The 13,822-nt window shown below is 40.6% G+C and overlaps 1 protein-coding gene across 4 annotated transcripts in view; it reads left to right on the top strand.

Moving 5' to 3' along the window:
• HTT (huntingtin) overlaps positions 1–13,822 on the top strand; it is a 167,821-nt gene that overhangs the window by 62,022 nt on the left and 91,977 nt on the right. For 3 of the 4 annotated variants that reach the window (XR_012434581.1, XR_012434582.1, XM_045392045.2), the window contains exons 20-26: positions 631–694; positions 955–1,055; positions 5,455–5,601; positions 7,701–7,821; positions 10,185–10,261; positions 11,827–11,978; positions 13,059–13,261. Coding sequence is in view for 2 of the 4 variants with exons in the window: in XM_045392045.2 (XP_045247980.2) it covers positions 631–694; positions 955–1,055; positions 5,455–5,601; positions 7,701–7,821; positions 10,185–10,261; positions 11,827–11,978; positions 13,059–13,261 (865 nt within the window). In the remaining 2 variants the exon portion in view is untranslated. The remainder of the gene's footprint in view (positions 1–630; positions 695–954; positions 1,056–5,454; positions 5,602–7,700; positions 7,822–10,184; positions 10,262–11,826; positions 11,979–13,058; positions 13,262–13,822) is intronic. The other variant, XM_065544700.1, reaches the window with a different exon arrangement.

Consider the following 13,822-nt stretch of genomic DNA (forward strand, 5'->3'; position numbering starts at 1 on the left):
ACTTCAGCCTGGCGACAGAGCGAGACTCCGTCTCAAAAAAAAAAAAAACCAAAAAACGTGAGCTGTGTTGGAACTTTCATTTTCTAAGAGTAAAGTTTTGGCAGGAGAAGTTTTCTGTCAGTACTTTATTTTAGAAGGGAAATTTTTATAATTCAGGTGTTTTGTTTTTGTTTTTGTTTTTCCCCCCAAGCCACCTTTTATAGAGCCCTTGTGGGTTATTTTATTTAATCCTTAGAATGTTTATAAATCTGGGACTGTTCTCGGCTCCACCCACAGATAGGGGCGCTGAGCATGCGTGAGTGGGCAGCAAGATAGCAGGTTATGGAGGGCCCAGCTCGCCCCTTCTGTGGTTTGAGCCAGTTCTGTACGGGACTTACAGAGTGTTTTGAAATAGTATTTATTTTGAAGAAAAAGAAAAACAGTTTACTGAGTGCTATCTTATTGAGTCTGGAGTTGTGAGAGGAATGCCACCCCTATTTGTTTGAAGCCATCGGCCTTTTCTGTTGTCTTGAGTAAGTGCTGCCCAAGGGCCTTCCAGGGCGCCTGACTGAGCCTGCTCTGAAGCAAGCTGGCGGAAAGTGTTTACTGAGTAACTAAATGATTTCATTGTTAAATGTGCTCTTTTGTTAGGCTGGTGAGCTTTTTGGAGGCAAAAGCAGAAAACTTACACAGAGGGGCTCATCATTATACAGGGGTAAGCGGCTTATTTTTGTGAGATACTGTTTTACCTTCAAGGAGGTGAAAGTGAGGCTTTCCTTGTGGAATTTCTCTAAATGCATTCATCGTATTTTAGATCTGTTTATTTCACAGTTTATATCATGAAAGTTATAATTGTGTCATATGGATTTAAGTCTAGCAATGTTGAGTTCTTTCTCACTAGCTTTCCAAAATATCTTACCTAAAATTTAGTCAAATACAAGATTATGTTTATTTTTATTATCCTTCTCTCTAAAGCTTTTAAAGCTGCAAGAACGAGTGCTCAATAATGTTGTCATCCATTTGCTTGGGGATGAAGACCCCAGGGTGCGACATGTTGCTGCAGCATCATTAATTAGGTATTTACCAGTATTTTATCTCTTTTACTTTTTTGGTTGAAGTACTAAAAGGTATGAACATGGAAAGAGAGGGAAGAATTCAAAGGATGTAGAGCAGTATTCCTGAATCTGAGCTCATTTCAGCTATTCTGTTCTTAAACTATCAAGAAAAAAAAATCCAAAAAAGTCTAAAATTATAATTAAAAAAACAAAATACTAACCATCCATTGTAAAAAGTAATGCATTTTCATTGTAAAAATTTGGACTATAGAGAATAGCACTAAGAAGAAAAAAAATCACCTTCAATTCTGCTACCACCTGGAAGTAATCGCTGTTAATATTTTGCTGTATACTTTTTATGAGTTTCTTATTCAAAATGGGGTCAAAATTACATGCAATTGTGTAACCTAATTTTCACTGAATATTTTATTAGCATTTTTCTGTTATGAAACAGTAATTTTAGTTATGGGTCATTGTTTTACTATGTGATTGTGATAAAATTTTACATAAATTTTTTTTGGAAATTAACTATTGTACATAAATGTGTATAATTTTCTTTTTCCGAGAATTCCTGGAAGTTCAGTTAGCAGCCCAGGCTTTGAATTTTTTTTTTTTTTTTGAGACAGAGTCTTGTTCGTTTGCCTAAGCGCGATCTCGGCTCACTGCAACCTCCGCCTCCCAAGCTATTCTCCTGCCTCAGCCCCCCGAGTAGCCGGGATTACAGGTGCACACCACCACACCCAGCTAATTTTTGTATTTTTAGTAGAGACAGGGTTTCACCAGATTGGCCAGGCTGGTCTCAAACTCCTGACCCCATGATCCACCTGCCTCGGCCTCCCAAAGTGCTGGGATTACAGGTGTGAACCACCATGCCTGGCCAGGCTTTGAATTTAAAAAAAATTTTCTAATAGCTTTATGGCGGTATAATTTACATTTCTTGAAACCTACTCGTTTTGAGTGTATAGTAAACTTCAATTTTATCACATTTCTATCACCCCAAAGGTCCTTGGGCCCATTGCAGTAACCTCCGGTTCCCGCCCCCACTCCTAGGCAGCCACTCATCTATTTTCTGTCCCTTAAGATTTGTGTTTTCGTCAGGCACGGTGGCTCACGCCTTTACTCCCAGCACTTTGGGAGGCCAAGGTGGGTGGATCTCTTGAGGTCAGGAGTTCAAGACCAGCCTGGCCAACATGGTGAAACCCTGTCTGTACTAACAATACAAAAATTAGTCAGGTGTGGTGGCGGGCATCTGTAATCCTAGCTACTTGGGAGGCTGAGGCAGGAGAATCGCTTGAACGTGGGAGGCGAAGTTGGCAGTGAGCAGAGATCGTGCCACTGCATTCCAGCCTGGGCAGCAGAGAGAGACTCTGTCTGAAAACAAAGATTTGTATTTTCTGGACATTTTATAGAACTGGGGTCATAGTATAAATGGACTTTTGCATTTGGCTTCTTTCACTTAATTTTGAGATTGGGTCTTGTAGCATGTATCGGTAGTTTGTTCATTTTTATTGGTGAGAGTATTATATGAATAATACCATATTTTATCTATCCATCAGATGGATATTATTGAGTTCATGTTTTGGCCAATTTATGAATTATGGTACTGTGAACATTTGCCTACAAGATTTGTATAGGCATGTTTTCATTTCTCTTGAGTGGATAACCTAGAAGTGGATTTTTAAATAATTTTTGGTACTTACTGTGAAACTGCTCTTCAGAAACATACCATTGTTTGTCCTTTCTTTCTTGTCTTTCTCTTTCTTTCTTTCTTTCTTTCTTTCTTTCTTTCTTTCTTTCTTTCTTTCTTTCTTTCTACATAGACACATTTTAAGAAAAATTTCAGTAGTTTTTGGGGTACAAGTGGTTTTTGGTTACATGGCTGAATTTTGGTTGCATGGTGAAGTCTGAGATTTTAGTATACTTGTCACCCAAGTAGTGTATCTTGTACCCAATATGTAGTTTTCTGTCCCTCACCTTCCTCCCAGCCTCCCGCCTTGTGAGTCTCCAATGTGCATTATACCACTCTGTATGCCCTTGCGTACTCACAGCCCAGCTCCCACTTCTGAGAACATACTGCAGAAACATACCAAAGGATACTCCCACTGCCAGAATGTGATTGTGCCTGATTCTTCTCACCAATAAATATTTCAAAAAAAGTTAAATATATATCAGTTTTTTGGGCAGAAGTTGATACTTCTCTTTATTTTTTATTTTTTTTTGAGATAGGGTCTCACTCTATGATGCCCAGACTGGAGTGCGGTGGTGCCATCTAGCTTACTGCAGTCTCTGCCTCCCAGGTTCAAGTGATTCTCCCACCTCAGCCTCCCAAGAAGCTGGAATTACAGGGGAGAGCCACTACTGCCAGCTAATTTTTGTATTTTTTGGTAGAGATGGGGTTTCACCATGTTGGCCAGACTGGTCTCAAACTCCTGACCTCAAGTGATCTACCTGCCTTGGCCTTCCAAAGTGCTGGGATTACAGGCGTGAGCTACCACACCCGGCTGATATTTCTTTTTAAAATAACTTACCTTCTTTTGAAAGTAATACATGTTAAATGAACAAAATTTAAGGAAAATATAAAAAAGGAAATAATCTTTATAATGAAACTACTGAAAGAAAACCAAAATTACATTTTGGTGCATATTCTTTTTCGTTTTCATCATTGTAATTTGCATTTCTTTGATTACTTGTGAGACACACTTTTCATTTACTTAAAGGTTCGTATGACTTGCCTGTTCAGAAATTTTGCAGCTTTACCATTTTCTGCAAATGATAGCAACTTCTTTTTATTTTTTTATTTTTATTTTTATTTTTATTTTTTTTTTTGAGACGGAGTCTCGCTCTGTCGCCCAGGCTGGAGTGCAGTGGCTGGATCTCAGCTCACTGCAAGCTCCGCCTGCCGGGTTCACGCCATTCTCCTGCCTCAGCCTCCCGAGTAGCTGGGACTACAGGTGCCGCCACCTCGCCCGGCTAGTTTTTGTATTTTTTAGTAGAGACGGGGTTTCACCGTGTTAGCCAGGATGGTCTCGATCTCCTGACCTCGTGATCCAACCGTCTCAGCCTCCCAAAGTGCTGGGATTACAGGCTTGAGCCACCGCGCCCGGCCGCAACTTCTTTTTATTTGTTTGTTTGTGGTGACAGAGTCTCGCTCTGTCACCCAGGCTGGAGTGCAGTGGTGGAATCTTGGCTCATTGCAACTATTGCCTCCTGGGTTCAAGCGATTTTCCTGCCTCAGCCCCCCAGGTAGCTGGGATTACAGGAATGTACCACCATGCCCGGCCAATTTTTATATCTTTAGTAGAGATGGGGTTTCGCCATGTTGGCCAGGCTGGTCTTGAACTCCTGGTCTCAAGCGGTTCCCCTGTCTCGGCTTCCCAAAGTGCTGGGATTACAGGTGTGAGCCACCCTACCCAGCCAATAGTTACTTCTTATATTCCAGAAAAAACTGTACTCATGATCAAGTCTCCATGAGGAAAAAGACTTTAATTAAAGATATTGCAGTTTGCAGACCAATATGATAAAATAGTTGATTGTTTCTAAAAGTATTACTGAGTAATGATGGCAGATATAAGCCCTTTTGTTTTTGTAGGAAAATGTTACCCATGTTCTGCATTTGAATTCAGTTTAGATTTGTTAGGAATCTCAGCTTAAGCTTTGCCATCTGGGAGTGTTTGGGACAATTTTGCAGACAGAATTGCAAAAGTGCCTAAGGGATGCAACTGGCACTCAGACCTGCTCCTTGCTCAGTACTCTGTGGACAGATGTTCAGCACTTGTTGATGTTGATTAAAAGGTTTAGAAAGAGAACTTTCAAAGTTGGTTTTTAATTAAAGCATTTAATAGTGTGAATAAAAAGGGACTTAATTTTATGACAGACAAAAGAAAGTACAGCACCTGGCGGGGCGCGGGGGCTCACGCCTGTAATCCCAGCACTTTGGGAGGCTGAGGCAGGTGGATCATGAAGTCAGGAGTTCAAGAGTTCAAGACCAGCCTGGCCAAGGTGGTGAAACCCCGTCTCTACTAAAACTACAAAAATTAGCCAGGTGCGTTGGCAGGCACATGTAATCCCGCTACTCAGGAGGCTGAGACAGGAGAATCACTTGAACCTGGATGGCAGAGGTTGCAGTGAGCCAAGATTGTGCCACTGCACTCCAGCCTGGGCAACAGAGTGAGAGTCTATCTCAAAAAAAGAAAAAAGAAAATACAGCACCCAGTTATGTCAGAGTGGGTGCATCAGAGAGTGACCCTGAGATTGGAGACGATGCTGTCACGTGCTTGAAGAATGCTACCTGAGAAAGGGGGCGAGAAGTGGTGTTTGCTGGTAACCAGAGGTGTTGGCTTAGCCACCTGCAGGGAGGGTGGTCTATCACAGGTGAGTTTCATCTACTTTCTTAAGCAAATCAACCTTACTTTTGTGTTAGGCTTGTCCCAAAGCTGTTTTATAAATGTGACCAAGGACAAGCTGACCCAGTAGTGGCCGTGGCAAGAGATCAAAGCAGTGTTTACCTGAAACTTCTCATGCATGAGACGCAGCCTCCATCTCATTTCTCCGTCAGCACAATAACCAGGTATGCTGACCCGGTGGCGTCCTCACATTGTTGGGAAAATGCCCTTTCCTGATGCCTTTCTTTAGGCTTTAATTGAAAACATTTTATTTTCTAGAAAAAAGCTTTAGCTCAGGATGTTTGAGTGTAGGTCATTCCTTTGATAGGATATTGTCATTCTGAGGATTGACCACACCACCTCTGTATTTAAGCCCTGCCACAATCACACAGCTGTGACACTATAAATCTTTTAATCGTTTATTACATTTAATGTGCTGACAGTTATATTTTTGTGTGTGACACTTACGTATTATCTGTTAAAAAATTTTCACTTTAGTTGTGTTACCTTTAAAGAGGATTGTATTCTATCATGCCTGTTGATTTGTAGGTGAGCGGGCTATTAAAGTCAGTGTTATTTAGGGCTATCCACTAGTTCTGTGATTTGCAATGACTCTCCTTCACATTTGTTGTGGAGCTTTTGAATATAGCGTCAAATGGCCACATATATCCCATGCTTACCTGATTCTTAGGTGAGTAGGACAGAGTGCTTTAATGAAGCTATAATCTTCAGAATTCTAGTTTGCAAAGGAGATTGCAGAAGGATAAGACTTGTGCTTTTCAATTTTGTCTTTTAAATGTTATTTTAAAAATTGGCTTTATATGATACTCTTTTTCTGCTGAGTAACGGTATTTTACAGAACTTGGACTAGATGACTTCTAAGCTTAAATGATCACTTGATGCTTTTTCTCTGAATTAGGAACTCAGCTTACACATTTCAAAGTCATAATTCCTGAATACATAACATCTTTTTTTCATGTAAAGACTGCTTTAAAAAACACATGGAAGGTCGGGCGTGGCGGCTCACACCTGTAATCCTAGCACTTTGGGAGGCCCAGGCGGGCAGGTTGCCTGAGTTCAAGAGTTCAAGACCACCCTGGACAACATGGCAAAACCTGCCTCTACTAAAACATAAAAAATTAGCCGGGCGTGGTGGTGGGCACCTGTAATCCCAGCTACTTGGGAAGCTGGGGGATGAGAATCACTTGAGCCCTGGAGGCAGAGGTTGCAGTGAGCCAAGATGGTGCCATTGCACTCCAGCTTGGGCTACAGAGTGAGACTGTGTCTCAAAAAAAAAAAAAAAAAAAAAAAGCCACAAAACAACAACAACAAAAACACACGGAAACATTTTATTTGGCCACCTTAGTATTTCCCCTTCAGATAATTCCTTTGTTTAAACTCAGAACTGGCATTTTCTCTCTTTGAAAAGATTCAGGACAAATACTCCTTTAAGATAAGCAGAAACAGTGAAAGAGTATTTGATTATCAGGAATTTGATAGGCTTAGAATAAATTGTTGCTTCTTAATGTCATTTCAGAAGATGAATATTAATAGATGCCAACTGAGATATCATTAAAATTGGTTACTACTACTTTGAAAAGTTTCCCAGTTCCAAACTTCAGCAGGCCTCTTCACAATTCAACAGTGCTTAATTGGGACTTGTGTGATAGATACGATTCCCAATTGTGTAGCAGAGTGTGCTGCTTAGCTACCTATTCTGTTAGCATTCGTGTGTTAACTTAAAATCATAATCTCCTTAGTTTTGTTGAGTGTCTCTGTGGATGAGACACTGTGAGGGATACAAAATCAGATTGGCTTTATTCAAACCATTGGGGTATTATTTTTATTTTTTGCCTTTTTTCCATGTGTTCTAAAGGAATTAGAGTTTGAATATAACTATAATGGGGGATAGAAATTTACATGTGCCATGAAGGGAATGCAGAAAAGTGCCATGGGAGCTCAGAAGTGGAGAAAGGAATTTTTTTTCTTGGAAGCAGGAGTAACTTCATGAAGCATTTATTTCAACTTAGAGATAGTAGGCAATGCTGTAAGGGGAGTGTGGCGGCAGCGAAAGTGTTTGGGGCAGACTGGGAGGAAGGGAGGGAATAAATTCAGCCATTGTTATGGCATAATGATCAAAATTTATTTTCAGCCCCTCTTTCACTTAAAAGTTGAGACTGCTTAACTTCTTTTAATCTTTAATCTTAAACTTTTAAATGCCATTTGATCTTTAAAAAGATATGTTTTAATAGTATATTTTAAGTCTCTGTATTTTTCTTATTAGAATATACAGAGGCTATAACCTACTGCCAAGCATAACAGATGTCACTATGGAAAATAACCTTTCAAGAGTTATTGCAGCAGTTTCTCATGAACTGATCACATCAACCACGAGAGCACTCACTGTAAGTCTCTTTCTTGATTGGTCTTAATGAAATTATAATAATTTTTCGTGACTTGTATGGCCAGTTAGTTTTATGGTCATCTTATGGTGAGGTGCTTGTATTAGAGCTCTTACTTATCTGTGGGGCTTGCTAAGAAATTGTGTTTCTGTGAAAAGGATCTTAGCTTACTCCAGGAATGTAAATAACTATTTTTTTCTGATTATTAAAGTAATACATGCCAAAAGTAAAAAAATTCAGCCAATTTAGGAAGACATAAAAATGAAAATAAGCCAGGCGTGGTGGCTCACACCTGTAATCCCAGCACTTTGGGAAGCCGAGGTGGGGGGCTCACTTGATGTCAGGAGTTCGAGACCAGCCTGGCCAACATGGTGAAACCCATCTCTACTGAAAATACAAAAATTAGCTGGGCATGGTGGCGGGCGCCTGTAATCCCAGCTACTCGGGAGGCCGAGGCAGGAGAATCACTTGAACGTGGGAGGCAGAGCTTGCAGTGAGCCGAGATCGAGCCACTGCACTCCAGCCTGTGCAACAGAGCGAGACTTTGTTTCCAAAAAAAAAAAAAGAGAAAGAAAACTACTGTCACCTGCATTGGTAATATATCAGAAGTTTAAAATGTCTTGATTATAATTAACTCAGTGACCTGGTAATATATACTAAGGGAAAAATATTTATAATTTACATTTTTTATTTATTTTTATTTTTTGAGACGGAGTTTTGCTTTTGTTGCCCAGGCTGGAGTGCAATGGCACAATCTCAGCTCACCACAACCTCCGCCTCCCGGGTTCAAGCGATTCTCCTGCCTCAGCCTCCCGAGTAGCTGGGGTTACAGGCATGTGCCACCACACCCAGCTAATTTTGTATTTTTAGTAGAGATGGGGTTTCTCCATGTTGGTCAGGCTGGTCTCAAACTCCTGACCTCAGGTGATCCACCCGCCTTGGTCACCCAAAGTGCTGGGATTACAGGTGTGAGCCACCACACCCGTCTTTACATTTTTATAATAATAATTTATGTTGCTGATATTAGAAAAGAACCATAATATCCAAGAATTCAAGAACAATTAAATTATGTACATATGCTAGTGTATAGTGTGATGCTTTGGAGAATTTTTAACAATGTGGAGATATATAATCTGAATTGTAGTATTGAGTGAAAAAAGGCAGAATACAAACCTAGTAGGGGGTATAGTCGGATTTCAGTTAAGAAAAATAATATTTACATATATACATTCCTCACATTGGCAGATAATCACCAAGATAAATTTTGGGATTGTGGATGATTTTTGTGTTCTTTATATTTTTCAGGTATTCTCAAATTTTCTAAAATGAGCAAGTATAACTTTTGTCATCAGAAAAAATAATATGCAAAAGTAATGTTAATTTGTTGGTGACCAGGTTAAACCTTTTTATTTTTATTATTATTTTTTGAGATAGAGTCTCGCTCTGTTGCCCAGGCTAGAACGCAGTGGTGTGATCTTGGCTCACTGCAGCCTCTGCTTCCCGGGTTCAAACGATTCTCCAGCCCCAGCCTCCTGAGTGGCTGGAATTACAGGTGCGGGGCACCACACCTGGCTAATTTTTGTATTTTTAGTAGAGGTGGGGTTTCACCAGGTTGGTCAGGCTGGCCTCGAACTCCTGACCTCGTGATCCACCCTCCTCGTCCTCCCAAAGTGCTGGGATTACAGGTGTGAGCCGCTGCACCCAGCCAAACCTTTTTATTTTATTTGACAAAAGAAATACTTGCATGTTATAGAAAACTAAATATTGTTTGGGCTGTCTGCAGTATGGTCTTCTCTTGATTTGTTCAAAATATTGTAAACTTTGATTTGTTCAAAATATTGTAAACTTTGCTTATTTTTTTTGTTCTTTCCTTGATTTGTTCAAAATATTGTAAACTTTGCTTATTTTTTTTTGTTCTTCCCTTGGTTTGTTCAAAATATTGTAAACTTTATTATTTATTTTTATTGTGGCTGACATGTGTCAGACACTGTTGTAGGCCTGGGATGTAAAAACAGGATTCCTGCCCTTACGGTCTCTGGAGGCTGGTCAGGGAGATGATGTGGTCAGCTGGAGCTCCGCTCCTAAGGTTGTGCAGGGGCAGTTGAGAGGCAGAAGGGTGGGACAGCATTTCAAGGTGTGGGCAGCACAGGAGTCTCTCTTCATTGGGATATAATTGCCATTCCGATAACATGTATTTGAGTTGTCTAAAGTAGGAAGTTGTACCATGGTGGGACAGATATCTCATGGTTATCATACACAGATCTCAGTTCTCATTGTTTGTACTTTTTATAAAGGGTAAAAGGAGATATAATTCAATAAACCTTTGTGGTGTTTGGGTGTGATTTTATTGTTTCTTTGTTCTATAGTTTGGATGCTGTGAAGCTTTGTGTCTTCTTTCCACTGCCTTCCCAGTTTGCATTTGGAGTTTAGGTTGGCACTGTGGGTATGTATTTTCCTCAGTATGTATTAATAGTTGTCTACAACAGTATAATATAAACGTAGTTATTAGGATGCCCTTTTTCTTTCTTTTTAAGTCTTTTATCAGTTTGGCTTTTGCAAAAATATCTGATAGAATACTTGTTTCTGCTGTATTAGTTGTGTGAGACTAGTGACAGGAGCTGTGGGAATTGAATGCCAAATGTTCTTAGGCATTTTTGGGAATTTGAGGGTGTGATCTTCAAGTTCATCTAGGGGAATTTTCATATGCTGGCAAAATACTTTTCTCATTAGCTTGATTCTTTCCAGAATTATTTGCTGCATATTAGAAGTTTAGGAACCTTTTTTCACTTAAATGTGACCTAACATATGAAATGGTGATGATTTAGGAACTACTGTACTTACATTAACAGCTTTTACTTAAAAATGATTTTCCCCCAGTAGATGACCCTACTCACATCTGGGAAATAATTTCAAGTCTTCTCCAGCATTCAGGAATAAGCTTTCATTCTGTGTATCAATTACTGAGAATGATTTTGGTGACTCACATCACATTTGAGAAGTAAACCTGTAGATTTCTTGTGTGTGTCAGTGAATAACCAGCTGACATTTGCTTGAAGTGGATTACATTCTCTGCTCTAGAATGATTGCTTTCCCGCCTTCCTCACATATAGACTGAGCAACTATGGTTTCTAGTCATAGGTCCGGCACTAGACTTGACTTCTGAGCAACTTTGGCATTGGAGTAAAATGTATTAATTTAAAGAAAGCTAAAAATTCATTCAAGTAAACATACAGTTCTAATACTTTTTAAAGTTTAAAATATAGATAGGTTTAAGTGATAAAAAAATATGAGTAGACACCATAATCCTCATTTCTGTATCTGTTCACAAGGGGTTGATATTTATGAGTTCTATTCTCCATACCCATTCTGTGTTCTCTTAATCCTCAGTCAGCACCTCAGGTGGTTGGGATTCAGTTCTTGGTAGTTTGACTTATACTCTCTTTTCTAGGGGATTGAGCCCTGGGTAGTCCTCCTTATATGAGATTGCAATTTGTCTTCCAATAACTTTTACTACAAGATATGGGGTATTAAAGGATGCCATTGGGGAACCAAGATAATATTAGTATCAGGAAAACCAACCACGTCAGACCTGCCCCATTGGGTATCAAGTATACTATTTTTCCATAGTAATAAAGAGCTCACCCCAGCCAATTCTCTTTTATTTTGGACCTGTTTATTCAATGGCATTAAGATGCCCAAATGTCTGGGTAGCTATCTCATCTCCAATTCAGCAGAACCATTGTCATATGCCCTAGTGGAAGCATTCCTTCATTGGACACTTAGGCCCCAGTACTTTTATTCAGATCTACTACCTGATTTCATTTCTCAAATGATTTTTATGGAGCTTTAATTTATAGGAAAGTTGTTAGTTGATTAACAGTAAAACAGTTTCTGAGCTGGTATAAAACATATTGTGACACGCTTTTCTCTTGGAATTGCAAGAGAAAGGAAGACTGTTGTTTGCTTGAAATTTTTCTATAATTTGACCTTGCAAATGTCTGCTTCCAGAGTGCCTCCACTGAGCGCCTCCGATGAGTCTAGGAAGAGCTGTACCGTTGGGATGGCCACGATGATTCTGACCCTGCTCTCGTCAGCTTGGTTCCCATTGGATCTCTCAGCCCATCAAGATGCTTTGATTTTGGCCGGAAACTTGCTTGCAGGTACTGAGTTGAAGCAGGGACTCCGAGGCTTGGATTTTGATTTCCTTAGGGGGAATGGGGGTGCTGAGCATATGAGGGGAAAATACTAAAAGGTCATCGCCAGTGATGGCTTGTCCCTTTAGTCAAATTTCAGATGTTACCTATATGCACAAACACATGCAGCTGTTCTGTGCTGAGTATTTTAAAGTGGCCTCTTCCCAGTATGGCCCCTCAGTTAACTACAAATAAACTCATTTTGAATTTCATCTTAGTGGGCACCATATGCCAGTACTGCCTCAGGCACTGGGATGGTAAGAAAGTATAAAGTATAGACTCCATTCTCAAGTTGGTTTTAGATTAGAGGGGATACGTGTAAACAGAAGTGCAGTGGTCACACAGAGTGGCCATGATCACTCTCCTTGGGCAGATTTATGGGCTGATAGGAAAGGGCACAACAGGGAGAGGGTGCAGCACCGTGGCGATGATAACGGAGGATGTGGCCAGCAAGGAAGACGGAGTCCATTGAAATTGATTTTGGGAGAAGTTGCCAATCTCCATGAAAGAATCGGGACCTGTGTTCTTTGCTTTAGGAGGCTATAGGAGAGTTTCGTGAAAGGGACTAAAAGATGAGTATTTTAATAAGATCATTCAGCCAACTTGAATGTGGGCTGGAGGAGAAGGTAGAGAGACTCAGGAGATTAATGTTGACGCTAAGGCAAGAGATGGGGAGTCTAAACCAAGATAATGGCTTTGGGATTGTAGGGAAGACACTGATCGTAAGAGAATGAAGGAGGCAGAATTGCCAGGCCTGGGTCACCAACTGAACTTCGGTTGTGAAGACCAAGAAACCTGGGATGACTTCACATCCTGGGCAGGTGTGTGGTAGTGACAGTCATGGAAATTGGGAACACAGATTTGTGGGGAAGACATCAGTTTGAGTTTGAGTTTGAGTTTGAGTTTGGCTTATCCGTTGAATATCAGACACAGATGTCTGGCCAACTCTCAACATAGATTAGGGTCTTAAATGACTTCAGTTCCCCAAGCAATTTGTCCTTCCCATACTGTTGGGCTAGAGAGGTAATATCTATGCCCATATCACAGCCAGTGCTCCTAAATCTCTGAGAAGTTCATGGGCCTCTGAAGAAGAAGCCAACCCAGCAGCCACCAAGCAAGAGGAGGTCTGGCCAGCCCTGGGGGACCGGGCCTTGGTGCCCATGGTGGAGCAGCTCTTCTCCCACCTGCTGAAGGTGATCAACATTTGTGCACATGTCCTGGACGACGTGGCTCCTGGACCGGCAATAAAGGTAATGTCCCACTTAGGTGCTGGATTAATATAGCCTTAATGACTGTGGGTTTCCAGACTATCTTTATTTAGTAATCTGTCTCTTCTTTATTCTCTTTTACTTTAAATGAACAAAATTGCTCAGATTGTGACACTAAATTTAACATCAAAATGTGACCATGTGGCCGGGTGCAGTGGCTCATGCCTGTTATTCCAGTACTTTGGGAGACTGAGGTGGGCAGATCACTTGAGGCCAAGAGTTCAAGACCAGCCTGGCCAACATCACAAAACCCCATCTCTACTAAAAATACAAAAAAATTAGTTGGGCGTGGTGGCACATGCCTGTAGTCCCAGCTACTTGGGAGGCTGAGGCAAGAGAATTGCTTGAACCTGAGAGGTGGAGTTTGCAGTGAACCTTGATTGTGCCACTGCATTCCAGCCTGGATGACAGAGTCAGGCTCTGTCTCAAAAGAAAAAAAAAAATGTGACCATGTGTTTTACAGCTCCTTTGGTATCATCAGTCACTGTTACCCCTAAGAGGGAAATACATAGCTTTAGTTTTAGGTTTCCATCATTAGCCAAG

Source organism: Macaca fascicularis, chromosome 5 (assembly GCF_037993035.2).
Source record: "Macaca fascicularis isolate 582-1 chromosome 5, T2T-MFA8v1.1".
NCBI classification, from domain to species: Eukaryota; Metazoa; Chordata; class Mammalia; order Primates; family Cercopithecidae; genus Macaca; species Macaca fascicularis.